Source organism: Bombina bombina, chromosome 3, assembly GCF_027579735.1.
Source record: "Bombina bombina isolate aBomBom1 chromosome 3, aBomBom1.pri, whole genome shotgun sequence".
Taxonomy (NCBI): Eukaryota; Metazoa; Chordata; class Amphibia; order Anura; family Bombinatoridae; genus Bombina; species Bombina bombina.
Genome location: NC_069501.1, coordinates 1,138,419,772 through 1,138,441,691, shown reverse-complemented (window position 1 = coordinate 1,138,441,691; position 21,920 = coordinate 1,138,419,772). Strand labels below are relative to the sequence as shown.

The 21,920-nt window shown below is 40.8% G+C and overlaps 1 protein-coding gene across 1 annotated transcript in view; it reads left to right on the top strand.

Annotated features, from left to right (window-relative positions):
* SKA3 (spindle and kinetochore associated complex subunit 3) overlaps nt 1–21,920 on the top strand; it is a 668,958-nt gene that overhangs the window by 174,841 nt on the left and 472,197 nt on the right. The window contains exon 5 of the mRNA XM_053708518.1: nt 20,236–20,644. Coding sequence (XP_053564493.1) covers nt 20,236–20,644 — 409 coding nt within the window. The remainder of the gene's footprint in view (nt 1–20,235; nt 20,645–21,920) is intronic.

The window sequence follows — 21,920 nt, the reverse complement described above, 5'->3', positions numbered from 1 at the left end:
GCTGGTGGCTCCAGCATGGCCACACAGGTTTTGGTATATGGTTCTTGTTCGGATGTCCAGTTGCCAATCTTGGTTACTTCCATTAAGGCCAGACCTTATATCTTAACATTCGTTTTTTTCATCAGGAATTCAAACTATTAATTTGATGGTATGAAAATTTAACGCTTGGTACTTAGTCATAGAAGTTTCTCTGACTCAGTGATTAATACTATGTTGCAGGCTCGTAAATTTGGAAGATTTGCATCTCATGATGCTCTTCTTATGAATTCTCTTGGCATTCTTTTAGAATTCCTAGGATTTTATAGTTTCTTCATAAGGTTTTGTCTGCATGTTCCTTGAAAGGACAAATCTCTGCTTTTCTGTGCTGTTTCACAGTAAGAATTGCTAAATCTTTCTGATATTCATTGTTTTGTTCAGGCTTTGGTTCGTATCAAGCCTGTCATTTAAGCCAATTTCTCCTCCTTGGAGTCTTATTGTGGTTCTGAAGGCTTTACAGACTCTTCTATTTGAGCATATGCTTTCTTTGGACGTCAATTACTTTCATGGAAAGTATTGTTCTTTTTAGACATCTCTTCAGCTAGAACAGTTTTTTGAATAATCTGTTCTTTCTTGTAAATCTCCTTTTTCTGATTTTTCATCAGGATAAGGTGGTTTTTACTGTCCTCATTTCAATTTTTACCTAAAGTTGTGAATTCTAACAACATTAGTAGAGGAATTATTGTCCCTTCCTTGTGTCCTTATCCTAAGAATTCTTTGGTTAGATTCTTACATTCTTTGGATGTGGTAAGAGTTTTGAAATATTATGTTGAAGCTACTCAGTTTTCAGACAGACTTCTAGTCTATTTGTTATCTTTTCTGGTTTTAGGAAAGGTCAGAAGGCTTCTGCCTTTTCTTTGGCATCTTGGTTAAAGCTTTTGATTCATCATGCTTATTTGGAGTCGGGTTAATCCCCGCCTCTGAGGATTACGGCTCATTATACTAGGTCAGTTTCTACTTCCTGGACTTTTAAGAATGAAGCTTCTGTTGATCAGATTTGCAAAGCAATGACTTGGTCTTCTTTGCATACTTTTACTAAATTCTACCATTTTGATGTTTTCTCTTCTTCAGAAGCAGTTTTTGGTAGAATAGTACTTTAGGCAGCTGTTTCAGTTTGATTCTTCTGCTTTTATTTCAGTTTTTTTCATTATAAAAATTGAAACTTTTGTTTTGGGTAGTGGATTAATTTTTTCAGCGGAATTGGCTGTCTTTATTTTATCCCTCCCTCTCTAGTGACTCTTGCGTGGAAGTTCCACATCTTGGGTATCTGCTATCCCATACGTCACTAGCTCATGGACTCTTGCTAATTACATGAAAGAAAACATAATTTATGTAAGAACTTACCTGACAGTCAAGTCCAAAAAAAAAACTTTCATGTTTCAAATAGCACATGCAATTTTAAACAACTTTACAATTTACTTTTATCACCAATTTTGCTTTGTTTTCTTTGTATTCTTAGTTGAAAGCTAAACCTAGGAAGGCTCATATGATAATTTCTAAGCCCTTGAAGGCCTCCTCTTATCACATGCTTTTTATTTTCGTTTCACAACAGGGGAGAGACAGTTCCTGTGAGCCATATAGATAACATTGTGATCACGCCCGTGGATTGTGGCAGACACTGCACTAATTGGCTAAAATGAAAGTCAATAGATAATAATAAATAAAATGTCATGTGATCAGGGGGCTGTCAGAAGATGCTTAGATACAAGAGGTAAAAAGTATATTAAAATAACACTGTTGGTTATGAAAAACTGGGGAATGGGTAGTAAACGGATTATCTATCTTTTTAAAACAACAAAAATTATGGTGTTGACTGTCCCTTTAAAAGGAACACAAGACTTTCACGTTACCTCCCCAGTTAGGAATTATTCAAAACTACTTATAATCATGGACAGACATTGGCGTAATAAATTAATTTTATATCAGAAAGCTCTCAATGTGGATGTGAGCAAACTACGACTGATGTTACTGGCAATTACTATAATACTGGTGGGATATGACTGATCTGCTGAAGGGCATTTACTGGAATTCAGGTGGAATGGCTTTGTGGGCGGGAAAATTATTAGAATGAAAAATAATTTAATATTTAATAAAAAAAATAAAAAAAAGATGGAGGGGGTAGAAGACCAACAGTGATTTAAGTCCATCTGAATGAATTCGGAAAACTACTACAAAGAGACAGGTAAAGGGAAGAAAAAAAATGAAATCTAAGAAAACATTTTTTGTTAAAATTTCTTTTTTTTTTATACTGTATACTTTAACACCTTGAGTGCTAACGACGGCTCTAAGCCGTCGCAAATTGTCTCAGTCAGGTGCTAACGACGGCTCAGAGCCGTCGCTAGCACTCTCCCACCATGAGGGAGATCTGGGGGCTCCCACCTGCTCCTACCCTGGCGATCGGGCCTGTATAATGACAGGCATCGCCGGGGCTTCACGTTTTGAGTGGTGACGTCACGCGCAATAACGTGATGACGTCACCGCACAACTTTATTGAAAAATCACAATAAGTATAGGGAAAGGAGGCATGCTGCTTAGAAGCCTGTGTATCAGGTATCTAAGCAGCTACAGACCCTGAAGACCCACTGTTGGAAAGGTAAACGCCTAACCTTTCCAACGGTATAAGTCTTGGAGATCTGTGGAAAAACTAAAAATAAATATATATATATATATATATATATATATATATATATATATATATATATATATATATATATATATATATTATAAAAAATAAAAATGCCCTCAAATCAGGTTAGCACTCAAATGGTTAATTCCACTATTTCAAGCCAAGACTAAACCAACCTCTGCTGGCTTTAGAATGGAAGCATCTTACTCTGAGCAGTGCGCTGGGCGGGAGAAGTTAAAAATTCAATCTAGCTACGCAAGTTGCACAGTACTACGCAACGTGCATAGGGAGATTGTAATTTAACTTCTCCGTCGGTTTTCACTGATGTCCAGCCAGGCACTGTAGGGAGTTGCGGTGCGACTGAGGTTACACTATCAGAGGAGATTAATTCCTGCTTGATGGTGTCACAGACCACCAACATCTTCTTGCGGACCACCAGTGGTTTACAGACCACTGATTGGCGACCGCTGCTCTACACTACAGAAATTAAGAAAATATATATTTAAGAATAATTAAATACATTTTATAACAATTATTTGATCATTTCAAAGCTGTATCGAATTTCCTCATCAGCCAAATCAGAAATTTTAAATATATCCCTTCCTCCTGCAGAAGAATATCTGGTAAAACACTTGCCTGTTTAGGTGGCAAACTAGAAATTTGAAATACCTGGGAAACTATTTGCTCCCCTCCATAAACAAGATTTTTCTTTCTAATTATAAGCTGACATGTCTTCATGGCATTTAAACAGCGTTTCATGGTTGGGGAGAATCAATGCTTAAAAAATGAATATTATTCCAAGAATTTTGTATTTTATGCAGGCTGTCCCCATACCAATACCACATAGATTCCTTGTAACTGCAGAAATGTGTTTGATTTTATAATGGTTTTGAAGGGAGAGAAAAATATCGGCGGGAGGCGGGACCCTACACTACAGAAAAAAAGTGATTTGAGGGGGAGTGTAAAGGGGGTCTGTTGGGTTAGGCATCAATAATTTATGAATATCAATAAATAAATTAATATGCAACCGAATTACAACATTAATATTTTTTAGTTCTTGGTTTTATGGTCGAATATGTGGAAGAAAAACACACGAAACAGTATAATATCAATTGACAATTTACTTGGCAATCCATATTAAAAGTTAATACAATAAAACAATACTAGTACAAAAGGCAGAAACAATACTCAACACAGTGATAACATATTACAATACAATAAAAACAAACAAGAATCAAAACAATACTCACAACAGTACAAATTCTAACCTACAGGGCCCAGCCTGCCAGCTGGGCCCAGCATCAACTCCAGTCTTTACTCCTTGCTGGCTCATGGTGGAAAGAGCCAAACCTTTTCAAAGTTCCCCAATTTACTCTAAACATGGGAGGTACTATATCAGGTAGGCTGGTCTATGATGTCACTGCCTGGAAATGAATTCTACACACTGCCCCCAGTGGACCCTCTAGCAAATTGCATAATTATGCTTAATTTATGACATAAATCATTAGTGAATAATCAATACAAACCACCCTTTGACTTATGTCATAAACAAGCATTTATAAAACATTTACCTCTCAACTCTCCCCAACTTTCACCATTACCTGCCCCACAACAAAACCCATTATTCCATAGAACAATAGACATTTACCCTTAATAGCTGTTTCTATTACATATGCTTATTGAAATACACCAGAAAGTTATTAAATATTATCTGCCCTTTCAAACTTACACAATTGAGCACATGCCTCACCAGTTGGAAACCTTACCGCCTAAAATAGGCACGTGCCCACCCTTACAATCATGAACAACTGAAACACGTTTTTTTTTTTTTTTTTTTTTAAATTGTAATAAGCAAAATGATATTGTATTCATGTGAGGATGTGAGGTGGAGCTTAATATAATAGACACAACAACCCAATAGCACCTCTAAATCATGACACTGTTGGACAATTACTGGAACTGGACTCCTGTAGCCTATGGTTGGTCGGTGTGCCTGTTATTTCCTAAACTTTAAATCCCGGGAAACTGGATCTGGAACAGTTTTTATAGTCTCCAAGAACTTGGCAAACGGAGACAGATGAGAGAAATAATTTGCACAAAGAAGAAGGATGTTGGATAACAGTTCGTGTGTGCAGGGACTATTCTGTGTTTTGTGGTCATAGATTTTTCTTCATTTCCTTTACCACCTTCACGTAACACAGGCTCCTGCTCCTTTTTTTGTTACCTACTCCCATTACTCTCAGCTGCAGTTCTTCTTCTCACAATAAAAGATGAGCTTGGTGTCCAGAGGTGTGGCCTCTTCTTATGGCTCCCGAGTGGCAATAAAATTCCCATTGCTGAAAAGTTCTTATTTGCACAGACAGAAACAGCAGATAAAATCCTTTTGCTGGAAAGTTCTTGAACACAGGCAATGATGGTCGACTGATCACTTTGTGCCAATTATCACAAGTTACTATTTGGTTGTGGTGTCTTAAGTATATTTTACCCTATGGAGATAGATAAAATACCTACACATATCTCCTGAGAATTGTCTCTATACATCCACGCCACTCCTAATTCACTGATAAACACAATATCAGCAGAGTCGTCACAGATTAAACTGGAAATCAAACTTATCTTGTTGGGACTGTTAACTAAACCCCAAATAAAACAAAAAAATTAATCACCCTTACTATTAACACATATGTTATTTAACCAAAATGCCTACTCTCTCTTATTCCTCTTAACTCCAAGTTGCTGTCTCCATGCTGACATTCTAATACCTTGCAATGATAATGGTATGCATTGCAATCCTTCCTACTTAGTTCTAAATGCAAACCCAAAAGGGATAAATGCAACCAATTAATAGCCCAACCAGAATAAAAAGGTAAAAAACCCTCACCCATTCACCTACTAAATAACTTTGTACAAGCCACCTTAATTAAAGAAGCATTGTGCAACTGTCATTAACTTATAAGAGGTATACATGAGATCATAGTATACACATGTTAAATGCAATGCAATAATATAAAACACATTAGATCAGAATTTAAACAATAGTCTTCTTCTTGGATTGGATCGTAACCATGTTCCCGTTTTCACCTCTGTTATATCTAAAAGGAAAGAGCACAGGTCATAATTTCCTTCCCGGTCATTTATAGCATACAAGATCCAACACTAGCAAGTATGTATATATAATTATATAATTATTCTGGCAACTTAAACTACCAGCTTGTAGCTACTTTCTCCTCCCTATTTAACATACAGAGTTATAAATATCTCTCCACCCCTCAGGATTTGGGCATTATCCACTATTCTTGCACAGGGACTTATGGTTTCCTCTACTTCTGCCCTCCCGCTAGGCCATAAATGTGTTTATCCTGAGGTGACCGCCCCATAAACTAAACCACAAATGTTCCTACATCATCGGGTTGAAGGCTGTAGCCACTACCCTTGCACAGGGACTAATGGGGTCATTTCCTACCCTTTGCCTTCCCCACATTAATTTTTATAGAGGAGCAAACATGCAGCTTACCTCTTCCAGCTCGTTTAAGGGCTATGGACCAATATGTCTTCAATTCCAAAAAGAAATCACATAACAGCTATGGGCATGCTTTCCATCTCCACCCTTACCTGGACACGTCAAATTTTTATAGAGGAGCAAACATGCAGCTTACCTCTTCCAGCTCGTTTAAGGGCTATGGACCAATATGTCTTCAATTCCAAAAAGAAATCACATAACAGCTATGGGCATGCTTTCCATCTCCACCCTTACCTGGACACGTCAAATTTTTATAGAGGAGCAAACATGCAGCTTACCTCTTCCAGCTCGTTTAAGGGCTATGGACCAATATGTCTTCAATTCCAAAAAGAAATCACATAACAGCTATGGGCATGCTTTCCATCTCCACCCTTACCTGGACACGTCAAATTAGAAATGCAGAACATACAGCATTTCTTTCCGGATCAGTAAAGGATTATGGGCCAATATGTCTCAATGACAGCTATGGGTATGCTTCCCATCTTTTAATCCTACCGGACATATAAAGTTAGTGAAGTGAACTACAAATCCTCTTCCAACTCTGTTAAAGGTTATAGGCCATTATGCCTGCAATTCAAACAACCCCACCACAACCATTGGATAAGTTCCTCAATCTTTCAGACTTTTTTCCTGAACATGTATCCGCAACTCTTAGAGCGCTTCATACTAAACCTCACGGCAAAGGGCCTGCACAGCTGCACATTGTAGTGACAGTGGCATTCTGCTACTTAAAATGGACAGTCTAGTCAAAATTAAATTTTCATGATTTCAATAGGGCATGCAATTTTAAACAACTTTCCAACTGACTTTTATCATTATATTTGCTTTGTTCACTTGGTGGTATTTTTCAAAAGCTAAACCTAGGTAGGCTCAAACTGGTTTCTAAACCGTTGAAAACCGCCTCTTAGCTCAGAGCATTTTGAAAGTTTTTCCACAGTTGGAACATTGTGCTTGCTCCCGCGGAGTTATTTAGGAGTCTGCACTGATTGGCTAAACTGCATGTCTGTCCAAAGCACTGAGATAAGGGGGCAGTATTGCAGAGAGTAAAACATATATTTATATAACTGTGTTGGTTATACAAAACAGAGGAATGGGTAATAAAGGGATTATCTAACTTTTTAAACAATAAAAATTCTGGTGTAGACTGTCCCTTTAACTTTTATGTTACCATTTCCACTGTAACTCCTTGGTCCTGGATATTAAAACTGAAAGACATACTCCATACAATGGTTACTTTAGGCATATCATTGTAATGTCTTACAGATAAGACCACTCACACAATGTAACAGAAGAAAAGCTCCTCCCCCTGGCTGCAGCTGCTAGCTGAGGTGTACACTATATCTTAACACAATGGCTTTGCACACATCCTCTGTTAAAAGGATGGTCTTTATCTCACTAGTCATCATTATATATTTTATATAAACATACTACACTGCATATTATTAAATGTTAACTCTAGTAAACTTTCCTTTTTTCTTCCTGTAAAAAACAGAGAAAAGAATTATTAAGAACACAAACCAAAAAAAATGGTGATTCTAGCTAAATAACACAGATTTAAACCAAATCTGTGTTTTTCATTATTGAGGCAGGAAAAACAAAAACTAGTTTAACCAGTTTCAATGTGAACTGTTAAAGGTCTTTTCATATGTAAATTACACTAGGCCTCAACACACACCATGTGGCTACCAAATGGACAGTCAGTGGCACAAAATAAAAGGCTTCTAAAAAACATCAACAATTTAAATAGAAAATCACAATAATTAATTTCTATCTTCTACACCAATAAACATAATAATATTAAACTTTCTGTATACAGGTTTTGCACATTGATTCACACATTTGATATATCTTTGCACAGGCAGAAATAATAAAAACTGGGTACAATGCATCATCTATTCTTTCATTCATTCATCTACAAAGACACACAAGTTACTGTAACTTTTAAAGCCAGACATTTGTATTTTCTCCAATATTCAAGCATAATCCCATCCTCGTCGCCAAATGTTGGGTTAGGCATCAATAATTTATGAATATCAATAAATAAATTAATATGCAACCGAATTACAACATTAATATTTTTTAGTTCTTGGTTTTATGGTCGAATATGTGGAAGAAAAACACACGAAACAATATAATATCAATTGACAATTTACTTGGCAATCCATATTAAAAGTTAATACAATAAAACAATACTAGTACAAAAGACAGAAACAATACTCAACACAGTGATAACATATTACAATACAATAAAAACAAACAAGAATCAAAACAATACTCACAACAGTACAAATTCTAACCTACAGGGCCCAGCCTGCCAGCTGGGCCCAGCATCAACTCCAGTCTTTACTCCTTGCTGGCTCATGGTGGAAAGAGCCAAACTTTTTCAAAGTTCCCCAATTTACTCTAAACATGGGAGGTACTATATCAGGTAGGCTGGTCTATGATGTCACTGCCTGGAAATGAATTCTACACACTGCCCCCAGTGGACCCTCTAGCAAATTGCATAATTATGCTTAATTTATGACATAAATCATTAGTGAATAATCAATACAGGGTCCCTACACTACACAAAAAAAAAAAGATACATATATATATAAACACAAAAAAAAATGAAATTAACAAACATGGCATGGAAGGGGGAGGGCTAAAGAGCTGTTGGGAGGGTGAGGAGAGATCTCTATACTACAGAAATAATAATAAAATATATATAAATAGTTAAAAAATGAATTCATTTCTCTTTTAAGATGTATCGAGTGCACGGATTCATCCTTGTGGGATATTCTCCTTCCCAACAGGAAGTGGCAAAGAGAGCACCCACAGCAGAGCTGTCTATATAGCCCCCCCTTAGCTCCACCCCCTAGTCATTCTCTTTGCCTACTCTAAGAAACTAGGAAGGGCAGAGCGAGTGTGGTGACAAAAATGTTAGTTTTTTATTTCTCAAGCAAAAGTTTGTTATTTTAAATGGTACTGGTGTGTACTATTTACTCTCTGGCAGAAAAGGGATGAAGATTTCTGCAAGGAGGATTATGATCTTAGCACTTTGTAACTAAGATCCACTGCTGTTCTCACAAGGGCTGAAGAGTACAGGAAAACTTCAGTTGGGGGAACGGTTTGCATGCTAAGCTGCATATGAGGTATGTTCAGTCTATATTTTTTCTAGACAGACTGTGTTAATTCTAGAAAAGGCTGGCAATATCCCCATGAGGGAAGGGTAAGCTGTTTTCAGACACTTGGATAGGAATTTCAGCTTGCTTGAAGGGCTCATAAGTTACTGGTGACACTGTTAGGAAAAAACATTTTTGTTTGTTCAGTAAATGATGCAATTATAACGTTTTTTTGAAGGGACTAAAGGGGTCATTGTGGCTGTTATAGTTTTTTTTTTTAACCCACATGGTTAATTAAGAGACACTCAGGTGTTTTTCTAATAGGCCTCAAAACATCGAGTGAGGTGGGAGGGGCCTATTTTCCGCGCCTCAGTTGCGCAGTTTCTTTTCCTTAGAGACATCCAACTGCTTCTCCAGTGATTCCTTCTGTGTTTGAGGGCTGTAAAGGAGGTTTTTTTCCCCACAAATCGTTCTGAAGGGCAGGTAGGCGGCACAGCAGAGCTGTGGCAAGGTGCTGAAAGTCTTTTTTACCGGTTTTGACGTTTTTTTCAATCCGGTTTTGCCATTAAGGGGTTAATTGTTTATTTGCATAGCTGTGCAAAGTTACTAAGGCTGTAAGATATTACTGTAAAAATTTCGTTAAGTTTACTGCTTTTTTTACACTGTTTTGCAGAACTTGTGCAGCTTTTTTTCTCTTAAAGGCACAGTACCGTTTTATTTCTAAGTGTTATTTACTTTGATTACAGTGTTTTCCAAGCTTGCTTGTTACATTACTAGCCTGTTTAACATGTCTGACACCAAGGAAAATCCTTGTTCAATATGTTTGGAAGCCATTGTGGAACCCCCTCTTAGAATGTGTCCCAATTGTACTGATATGTCTATAAATTATAAAGAACATATATTAGCACTTAAAAATAGAGCAATAGATGATTCTCAGTCAGAAGTAAATGAGGGTTCGCCATCTAGCTCTCCCCAAGTGTCACAACCAGTAACGCCCGCACAAGTGACGCCAAGTACCTCTAGTGCGTCAAATTCATTTACTTTACAAGACATGGCCACAGTTATGAATACAACCCTCAATGAGGTTTTATCCAAACTGCCTGGTATACAAGGAAAGTGGGACAGCTCTGGGTTAATGAAAAATGCTGAGCCGTCTCATGCTTTAGTAGCCGTATCTGATATGCCCTCACAATGCTCTGAAGGGGTGAGGGATTTGTTATCTGAGGGAGAAATTTCTGATTCAGGAAAGACGCTTCCTCAGACAGATTCTGATATGACGGCCTTTAAATTTAAGCTTGAACACCTCCGCTTATTGCTTAGGGGGGTATTAGCAACTCTAGATGATTGTGACCCTATAGTGGTCCCAGAGAAATTGTGTAAAATGAATAGATACTTAGAGGTTCCTGTTTACACTGATGTTTTTCCAGTCCCTAAGAGGATTGTGAATATTATTGCTAAGGAGTGGGATAGACCAGGTATTCCGTTCGCGCCCCCTCCTGTTTTTAAGAAAATGTTTCCCATATCTGACACCATAAGGGACTCATGGCAGATAGTTCCTAAGGTGGAGGGAGCTATTTCTACTCTGGCTAAGCGTACAACTATACCTATCGAAGATAGTTGTGCTTTCAAAGATCCTATGGATAAAAAATTAGAGGGTCTCTTGAAGAAGATTTTTGTTCATCAAGGTTTTTCTCTCCAACCTATTGCGTGCATTGTTCCTGTAACGACTGCAGCTGCTTTCTGGTTTGAGGCTCTAGAGGAGGCTCTTCAAATGGAGACTCCATTAGAGGAGATTATGGACAGAATTAAGGCCCTTAAGTTGGCTAATTCTTTTATTACAGATGCCGCATTGCAACTGGCTAAATTAGCGGCAAAGAATTCAGGTTTTGCCATTTTAGCACGCAGGGCGTTATGGCTTAAGTCCTGGTCTGCTGATGTGTCATCTAAATCTAAACTTTTGAACATTCCTTTCAAAGGTAAGACCCTATTCGTGCCTGAACTGAAAGAGATTATTTCAGACATCACTGGAGGGAAAGATCATGCCCTCCCTCTGGATTGATCAATAAGATGAGGACCAAACAGAATAATTTTCGTTCCTTTCGGAACTTTAAGAGTGGTCCCGCTTCAGCTTCCTCTACTGCAAAGCAAGGGGGGAATTTTGCCCAATTCAAGTCTGGAGACCTAACCAGGCTTGGAACAAGGGTAAACAGGCCAAGAATCCTGCAGCTGCTTCTAAAACAGCATGAAGGGGTAGCCCCCGATCCGAGACCAGATCTAGTAGGGGACAGACTCTCTCTCTTCACTCAGGCTTGGGTGAGAGATGTTCACGATCCCTGGGCTTTAGAAATTGTGTCCCAGGGGTATCTTCTGGGATTCAAAGACTCCCTTCCAAGGGGGAGATTTCACATTTCTCGATTGTCTGTAAACCAGACAAAGAGAGAGGCGTTCTTACGCTGTGTAGAAGACCTACATACCATGGGGGTGATCCGCCCAGTCTCAATAGAGGAACAGGGGCTAGGGTTTTATTCAAACCTGTTTGTGGTTCCCAAAAAAGAGGGAACTTTCAGACCAATCTTGGATCTCAAAATTCTAAACAAGTTCCTCAAGGTTCCATCATTCAAGATGGAGACTATTCGGACTATTCTACCTCTGATCCAGGAGGGTCAATATATGACTACCGTGGACTTAAAGGATGCGTATCTACACATCCCTATTCACAGAGATCATCATCAATTTCTCAGATTCGCCTTTCTAAACAGGCATTCTCAGTTTGTGGCCCTTCCCTTCAGGTTGGCCACGGCTCCCAGAATTTTCACAAAAGTGCTATGGTCCCTTCTGGCGGTTCTGCGACCACGGGGCATAGCAGTGGCGCCTTATCTAGACGACATCTTAATTAAGGCGTCGACTTTCCATCTAGCCAAGTCTCACACGGACATCGTGTTGGCTTTTCTGAGAGCTCACGGGTGGAAGGTGAACATAAAAAAGCGTTCTCTCTTCCCTCTTACAAGAGTTTCCTTCCTAGGGACTCTGATAGACTCGGTAGAAATGAAAATATTTCTGACGGAGGTCAGAAAATTAAAACTCTTAACCACTTGCTGAGCTCTTCATTCCATTCCTCGGCCATCAGTGGCTCAGTGTATGGAGGTAATCGGACTCATGGTAGCGGCAATGGACATAGTTCCTTTTGCCCGCCTACACCTCAGACCACTGCAACTATGCATGCTCAAACAGTGGAATGGGGATTATGCAGATTTATCTCCTCAACTGCATCTGGACCAGGGGACCAGAGACTCTCTTCTCTGGTGGTTGTCTCAGGACCACCTGTCTCAGGGAATGTGTTTCCGCAGGCCAGAGTGGCTCATTGTAACGACAGATGCCAGCCTGCTAGGCTGGGGTGCAGTCTGGAACTCCCTGAAAGCACAGGGCTTATGGTCTCGGGAGGAAGCTCTCCTCCCGATAAACATTCTAGAACTGAGAGCGATATTCAATGCACTTCAGTCGTGGCCTCAGCTTGCTGCGGCCAAATTCATCAGATTTCAGTCGGACAACATCACGACTGTAGCTTATATCAATCATCAAGGAGGAACAAGGAGTCCTCTAGCGATGATGGAGGTAACCAAAATAGTCCGGTGGGCAGAGGATCACTCTTGCCATCTCTCAGCAATCCACATCCCAGGGGTAGAGAACTGGGAGGTGGATTTTCTAAGTCGTCAGACTTTTCATTTGGGGGAGTGGGAACTCCATCCGAAGGTATTTGCCCAGCTGATTCAGCTATGGGGCACACCAGAATTGGATCTGATGGCGTCTCGTCAGAATGCCAAACTTCCTCGTTACGGGTCCAGGTCCCAGGATCCCAAGGCGGTACTGATAGATGCTCTAGCAGTGCCTTGGTTCTTCAATCTGGCCTATGTATTTCCACCGTTTCCTCTCCTCCCACGTCTGGTTGCCAGAATCAAGCAGGAGAGAGCTTCGGTAATTCTGATAGCACCTGCGTGGCTACGCAGGATTTGGTATGCAGACCTAGTGGACATGTCCTCAGTTCCACAGTGGTCTCTGCCAATGAGGCGGGACCTTTTAATCCAAGGTACATTCACGCATCCAAACCTAATTTCTCTGCGTCTGACTGCTTGGAGATTGAACGCCTGATTCTATCAAAGCGTGGTTTCTCTGAGTCGGTCATTGATACCCTGATTCAGGCTAGAAAGCATGTCACCAGGAAGATCTATCATAAGATTTGGCGCAAATATCTTTATTGGTGTGAATCCAAAGGTTACTCGTGGAGTAAGATTAGGATTCCTAGAATATTGTCTTGTCTCCAAGAAGGTTTGGAGAAGGGATTATCTGCTAGTTCCCTAAAAGGACAAATATCTGCTTTGTCTATTCTACTACACAAACGTCTGGCAGATGTCCCAGACGTTCAAGCATTTAGTCAGGCTTTGGTCAGAATCAAGCCTGTATTTAAACCTGTTGCTCCGCCATGGAGCCTAAACTTAGTTCTTAAAGTTCTTCAAGGGGTTCCGTTTGAACCTATGCATTCCATAGATATTAAGCTTTTATCTTGGAAAGTTTTGTTTTTAGTAGCTATCTCTTCGGCTCGAAGAGTTTCTGAGCTATCTGCTTTACAATGTGATTCCCCTTACCTTGTTTTCCATGCAGATAAGGTGGTTTTGCGTACCAAACCTGGGTTTCTTCCTAAGGTTGTTTCTAATAAGAATATCAATCAAGAGATTGTTGTTCCTTCTCTGTGTCCTAATCCTTCATCAAAGAAGGAACGTCTGTTACACAATCTTGATGTGGTTCGTGCTTTAAAGTTCTACTTACAATCAACTAAAGATTTCTGTCAAACATCTTCATTGTTTGTTGTTTATTCTGGTAAACGGAGAGGTCAAAGGGCTACGGCTACCTCTCTCTTTCCTTTTGGCTGAAAAGTATCATCCGTTTGGCCTATGAGACTGCTGGACAGCAGCCTCCTGAAAGAATTACTGCTCATTCTACTAGAGCTGTGGCTTCCACATGGGCTTTTAAAAATGAGGCTTCTGTTGAACAGATTTTTAAGGCGGCGACTTGGTCTTCACTTCATACTTTTTACAAATTCGATACTTTTGCTTCTTCGGAGGCTATTTCTCTTGTAAGGTGTATCCAGTCCACAGATCATCCATTACTTGTGGGATATTCTCCTTCCCAACAGGAAGCTGCAAGAGGATCACCCACAGCAGAGCTGTCTATATAGCTCCTCCCCTAACTGCCACTACCAGTCATTCTCTTGCAGCTCTCGACAAGATAGGAAGTAGCTAGAGAGATGTGGTGAATTTATTTAGTTTATCTTCATTCAAAAGTTTGTTATTTTCAAATCGTACCGGAGTTGTACTGTTTTTGCCTCAGGCAGAAAGTTGAAGAAGAGTCTGCCTGTGGTTTTTGATGATCTTAGCAGGTTGTAACTAAGATCCATTGCTGTTCTCACACATAACTGAAGAGATGAGGTAACTTCAGCTGGGGGAATGGCGTGCAGGGTCTCCAGCTATGAGGTATGTGCAGATTAAATTTTTCTAGAAAAATTAATATGCTAGAAAATGCTGTTAATACCGGATTTATTTAAGGTAAGCCTGATTACAGTGATTTAATAACGACTAGTATCATGCTTGCTGTAAAAGGTAATATTCTTATTACTTTCTCACATTACTGAAAATAAGATGACGTTTGCTGGAAGTGTTTAAACGTTTTTTTCTACAAATTGGTGATAAAACTTTATTGGGGCCCAGTTTTTTCCACATGGCTGGCTAGATTTTGTCTAGGGTTAGTTTTGTTAGGCCCTCTCACTGTGAATACAGGTTGGGAGGGGCCTATTTTCGCGCCTTAATGCGCATTAGATTTTGCAATTTGAGGCATCCATTTTCCCTGAAGGAGTACCCTGAACACTTAGGACCTCTACAAAGGGTTTTTGTGCCTTCCAAAGTCGTTGTATGGGCAGGTAGGGCCACAGCACAGCTGTGGCAGTTTGTTGTGACTGTTAAAAAACGTTTATATCGTTTTTTTGATCCGGTTTTGAAACTAAGGGGTTAATCATCCATTTGCAAGTGGGTGCAATGCTCTGTTAGTCTATTATACACACTGGAAAAATTTCGTAAGATTTACTGCTTTTTATCACTGTTTTTCAGTTTCTGACAAAATTTGTTTTTCTTAAAGGCACAGTACCGTTTTTATTTTTTGCTTGTTTACATTTATCAAAGTGTTTTCCAAGCTTGCTGGTCTCATTGCTAGTCTGTTTAAACATGTCTGAAATAGAGGAAACTCCTTGTTCATTATGTTTAGAAGCCATTGTGGAACCCCCTCTTAGAATGTGTACCAAATGTACTCATTTTACTTTGTTATAAAGATCATATTCTGTCTTTAGGTATTGTCCAAACTACCAGGGTTACAAGGAAAGCGAGACAGCTCTGGGACTAGAAAAACTACAGAGCTCTCTGACACTTTAGTAGCTATGTCTGATATCCCCTCACAATATGCAGAAGCTGAGGCAGGAAAGCTTCTTTCTGTGGGTGATTTTTCTGACTCAGGGAAGATGCTTCAACCTGATTCTGATATGTCTACATTTAAATTTAAGCTTGAACACCTCCACGTGTTACTCAGGGAGGTTTTAGCTACTCTGGATGACTGTGACACCATTATAGTGCCAGAGAAATTGTGTAGATTGGATAAATACTATGCAGTGCCTGTTTACACTGATGTTTTTCCAATCCCTAAAAGGTTTTCAGAAATTATTACTAAGGAATGGGATAGACCAGGTGTACCGTTCTCTCCCCCTCCTATTTTTAAGAAAATGTTTCCAATAGATGCCTTTACACGGGACTTATGGCAAACGGTCCCTAAGGTGGAGGGAGCAGTTTCTACCCTAGCTAAGCGTACAACTATCCCCGTCGAGGACAGTTGTGCTTTCCTAGATCCAATGGATAAAAAGTTAGAGGGTTACCTTAAGAAAATGTTTATTCAACAAGGTTTTATCCTCCAGCCTTTTGCATGCATTGCCCCGGTCACTGCTGCTGCGGCCTTCTGGTTTGAGTCTCTGGAAGAGGCCTTACAGGTAGAAACTTCATTGGATCATATACTTGACAAGCTTAAAGCGCTTAAGCTAGCCAATTCATTTGTTTCTGACGCCGTTGTTCATTTAACCAAACTAACGGCTAAGAACTCAGGTTTTGCTATTCAGGCGCGTAGGGCGCTATGGCTTAAATGCTGGTCAGCTGACGTTACTTCAAAGTCTAAGCTTCTCAACATTCCCTTCAAGGGGCAGACCCTATTCGGGCCTGGACTGAAGGAGATCATTTCTGATATTACTGGAGGAAAAGGTCATGCCCTTCCTCAGGATTGGTCTAATAAATTAAGGACCAAACAAACTAATTTTCGTGCCTTTCGAAACTTTAAGACGAGCGCGGCATCAGCTTCCTCTAATTCAAAACAAGAGGGAAATTTTGCCCAGTCCAAGCCGGTCTGAAGACCTAACCAGGCCTGGAACAAAGGTAAGCAGGCCAAGAAGCCTGCTGCTGCCTCTAAGACAGCATGAAAGATCAGCCCCCGATCCAGTAACGGATCTAGTAGGGGGCAGACTTTCTCTCTTCGTCCAGGCTTGGGCAAGAGATGTCCAGGATCCCTGGGCGTTGGAAATTGTGTCCCAGGGATATCTTCTGGACTTCAAAGCTTCTTCCCCAAAAGGAAGATTTCACCTCTCACAATTATCTGCAGACCAGATAAAGAGAGAGGCATTCTTACATTGTGTTCAAGACCACCTAGTTATGGGAGTGATCCACCCAGTTCCAAAGGAGGAACAGGGGCAAGGCTTCTATTCAAATCTGTTTGTGGTTCCCAAGAAAGAGGGAACCTTCAGACCAATCTTAGATCTCAAGATCCTAAACAAATTTCTCAGGGTCCCATCTTTCAAGATGGAGACTATTCGAACCATCCTACCTATGATCCAGGAGGGTCAATGCTTGACTACTGTGGACTTGAAGGGTGCTTATCTTCACATTCCGATACACAAAGATCATCATCGGTTTCTCAGGTTCGCCTTCCTAGACAGGCATTACCAGTTTGTGGCTCTTTCCTTTGGGTTAGCTACGGCACGAATAATCTTTACGAAGGTTCTGGGGTCACTTCTGGTGGTCCTAAGGCCGCGGGGCATAGCAGTAGCCCCTTACTTAGATGACATCCTGATACAGGCGTCGAATTTCCAAATTGCCAAGTCCCATACGGACATTGTTCTGGCATTCCTGGGGTCTCATGGGTGGAAAGTGAACGAAGAAAAGAGTTCTCTATCCCCTCTCACAAGAGTTTCCTTCCTGGGAACTCTGATAGATTCTGTAGAAATGAGGATTTACCTGACAGAGGACAGGTTGTCAAAACTTCTAAATTCCTGCCGTGTTCTTTATTATACTTCTCGCCCTTCGGTGGCTCAGTGTATGGAAGTAATCGGCTTAATGGTAGCGGCAATGGACATAGTTCCGTTTGCCCGCCCACATCTTAGACCGCTGCAACTCTGCATGCTCAGTCAGTGGAATGGGGATTACACAGATTTGTCCCCTCTACTAAATCTGGATCAAGAGACCGGGGATTCTCTTCTCTGGTGGCTATCTTGGGTCCTTCTGTCCAAAGGTATGACCTTCCACAGGCCAGATTGGACAATAGTAACAACAGATGCCAGCCTTCTGGGCTGGGGTGCAGTCTGGAACTCCATGAAGGCTCAGGGATCATGGACTCCGGAGGAGGCCCTCCTTCCGATAAACATTCTGGAACTAAGAGCGATATTCAATGCTCTTCAGGCTTGGCCTCAGCTAGCGGCAGTGAGGTTCATCAGATTTCAGTCGGACAACATCACGACTGTAGCTTACATCAACCATCAAGGGGGAACAAGGAGTTCCCTAGCGATGTTGGAGGTTTCAAAGATAATTCTATGGGCAGAGATTCACTCTTGCCATCTATCAGGTATCCATATCCCAGGAGTAGAGAACTGGGAGGCAGATTTTCTAAGTCGTCAGACTTTTCATCCGGGGGTTTGCACAGTTGATTCAACGTTGGGGCAAACCAGAACTGGATCTCATGGCGTCTCGCCAGAACGCCAAGCTTCCTTGTTACGGATCCAGGTCCAGGGATCCCAAGGCAGCGCTGATAGATGCTCTAGCAGCGCCTTTGTTCTTCAACCTAGCTTATGTGTTTCCACCGTTTCCTCTGCTCCCTCGTCTGATTGCCAAGATCAAACAGGAGAGAGCATCAGTAATTTTGATAGCACCTGCGTGGCCATGCAGGACTTGTTATGCAGATCTGGTGGACATGTCATCCTTTCCACCATGGACTCTGCCTCTGAGGCAGGACCTTCTACTTCAGGGTCCTTTCAACCATCCAAATCTAATTTCTCTGCGGCTGACTGCTTGGAGATTGAACGCTTGATTTTATTAAAGCGTGGTTTCTCCGAGTCGGTCATTGATACCTTAATACAGGCGCGAAAGCCTGTCACCAGGAATATCTATTATAAGATATGGTGTAAATATCTTCATTGGTGTGAATCCAAGGTTTACTCATGGAGTAAAGTCAGGATTCCTAGGATATTATCTTTTCTCCAAGAAGGATTGGAGAAGGGTTTGTCAGCTAGTTCCTTAAAGGGACAGATTTCTGCTCTGTCTTTTCTTTTGCACAAACGTCTGGCTGAGGTTCCAGATGTTCAGGCGTTTTGTCAGGCTTTGGCTAGAGTCAAGCCTGTGTTTAAACCTGTTGCTCCGCCATGGAGTTTAAATTTAGTTCTTAAAGTTCTTCAAGGGGTTCCGTTTGAACCTTTGCATTCCATAGATATTAAGCTCTTATCTTGGAAAGTTCTGTTTTTAGTAGCTATCTCCTCGGCTCGAAGGGTTTTGGAGTTATCTGCTTTACAATGTGATTCCCCTTATCTAATTGTTCCATGCAGATAAGGTAGTGTTACGTACCAAACCTGGTTTTCTACCTAAGGAGGTATCTAATAAGAATATCAATCTGGAGATTGTTGTTCCGTCACTGTGTCCTAATCCTTCTTCAAAGAAGGAACGTCTATTACACAATCTTGACGTGGTTCGTGCTTTAAAGTTTTATTTACAAGCTACTAAAGATTTTAGTCAAACATCTGCATTGTTTGTTGTCTACTCTGGACAGAGGAGAGGCCAAAAGGCTTCGGCAACTTCTCTTTCTTTTTGGCTAAGAAGTATAATCCGCTTAGCTTATGAGACTGCTGGCCAGCAGCCTCCTGAAAGAATTACAGCTCATTCTTCTAGAGCGGTAGCTTCCACATGGGCTTTTAAGAATGAGGCTTCTGTTGAACAGATTTGTAAGGCGGCGACTTGGTCTTCGCTTCATACTTTTTCTAAATTCTATAAATTTGATACTTTTGCTTCTTCGGAGGCTATTTTTGGGAGAAAGGTCTTACAGGCAGTGGTGCCTTCCGTTTAAGCGCTTGCCTTGTCCCTCCCTTCATCCGTGTCCTATATCTTTGGTATTGGTATCCCACAAGTAATGGATGATCCGTGGACTGGATACACCTTACAAGAGAAAACAAAATTTATGCTTACCTGATAAATTTATTTTTCTTGTGGTGTATCCAGTCTACGGCCCGCCCTGTCATTTTAAGGCAGGTGTTTTTTATTTTTAAACTACAGTCACCACTGCACCCTATAGTTTCTCCTTTCTCTTGCTTGTCTTCGGTCGAATGACTGGGGGTGGCAGTTAGGGGAGGAGCTATATATACAGCTCTGCTGTGGGTGATCCTCTTGCAGCTTCCTGTTGGGAAGGAGAATATCCCACAAGTAATGGATGATCCGTGGACTGGATACACCACAAGAGAAATAAATTTATCAGTTAAGCATAAATTTTGTTTTTTAATAAATATCTGAATAATGTACCTGCTTTTTGTTACTCTAATTATTTTTCCTGTTTTGCAGATGGGGAACTAACAAATGGAGATCGTGAATCAGAGAATGACTCTCAAAAGTGTGAATCAGGTGATGTGCCTGCTCTGCCTACAGTAGATAAACCGGCAACTGATTGGGATTTGCTGCGTCCTCCTCAGCTCTCTGACTTTGGCCTTTCTCACTACAAGTTACCCTCAACATGGGATCCACTGTATGACAAGCTTTACACAAATAAAGAACCGGAGGAAAAGCATGTTCCAACATTTAGGAATAAAGTAGATATTAATCCAGTAACTCAAGCTAGAACTCCAAGGTGTGCTCTGAGGTTGGAAGATGACTATACACAGACACAGCACTTTGGTATTAGTGACTCCAGCACAAATCTCAATGCTGACTATACAATAGCTCTCTTCAACAAACAATTTAAGAAAACTGAAACGTAAGTTTATAGCAGTGTTGATATTGTTTAATTAGCTTATTCGTTGTATGCTTTATGATTGGTGAGTATATTACTTTTGTTTCCTTCTATTGGCAGTGAGAATCCATGAGAACATTCATAACCTTGGGGAAATACTGTTCCTAGCCATCAGGAGGAGGCAAAGACACCCGAAAGAAGACTATAATTATCCCTCTCACTTCACCTACCCCCCAGTAGTTATTTGCCTTGTATCATGGAGGTAGGTAGAGAGAGGTGTTCTGTAAAGAAGTTAACATAGAATGGCTGATGAGAGCCGGCGATCATGTAGGCATATAAATCTCAATAGAGTATTGGTAAATATAATACTGGTCGACGCTTGGTCTCCCTTGCCTCTTTCCAGTCTGATAATGCAGTGTGTTAAACACTAAATTACAGGCTCATTATAGGTAAGTTGTGCCCTCTTTCATGGTAACTTGTCCTAATAAAGATGCGGTGCAAGTCTTGTCCCTGCGCCTACGATGCGTTTACTGTGCACTTTTCTACCCCCCTTTTTGACAGACAACAGCTTGCCACAAGCTAACTGGAGTACCAGGATCTAACATAAGACTGAGAGGACTGCTTTGGCATGTTAGTATGCAGGACACTGATAAGCATTTGTCCTACTGTGAACTTTATAACACCCAGTCATAGTCACGACTAGGTGATTGTATACGGCTGCTGGTTCTCCGGTCCCTTTGGTTTATATTGTACATGCCGCCCATAGTCGGCTATTGGGTTTACTACAGACCGCAGGCTATGTTCTGATACAGGCCGTAGTGGTGGACAGAGACGCTGATTTTGTTTTTGAGCCATTTCTGCTTCAGATCCGCTGCGCAATAGTCCTGTGGGAGAGTGGTAACAACGCTGCTCAGCCGGACCACAGATGGTAAGACGCCCTAAAATGGGCTATCAAGAGGTCAGATGTTTTGGTGCCTGGTATCAGATACCCAGCTGTGCTGTTCACAATGATCTCATTCTAGTATAATGGGAAAGGCCAGGGTACCCTTTTGCCTCATTGGAGGTATTTAAGAGATTGTTCCCTGTTCCAAATAACCACACAGAGATTTGGAACAGTGTCTCTACTGTGGATAGTGCAATATTCACGCTAGCCAAACGTACTACTATCCTGCTTACAGACAAGTCGTCTTTTGAGGATCACTTAGAGGTCTGGAGGGATACCTCAGAGTACTGTTTCTCCAGTCTGTCGCTCTGTTTCAACCAGCAGTGGGAATAGCTGCAGTCACAGAGGTAGCCAGGT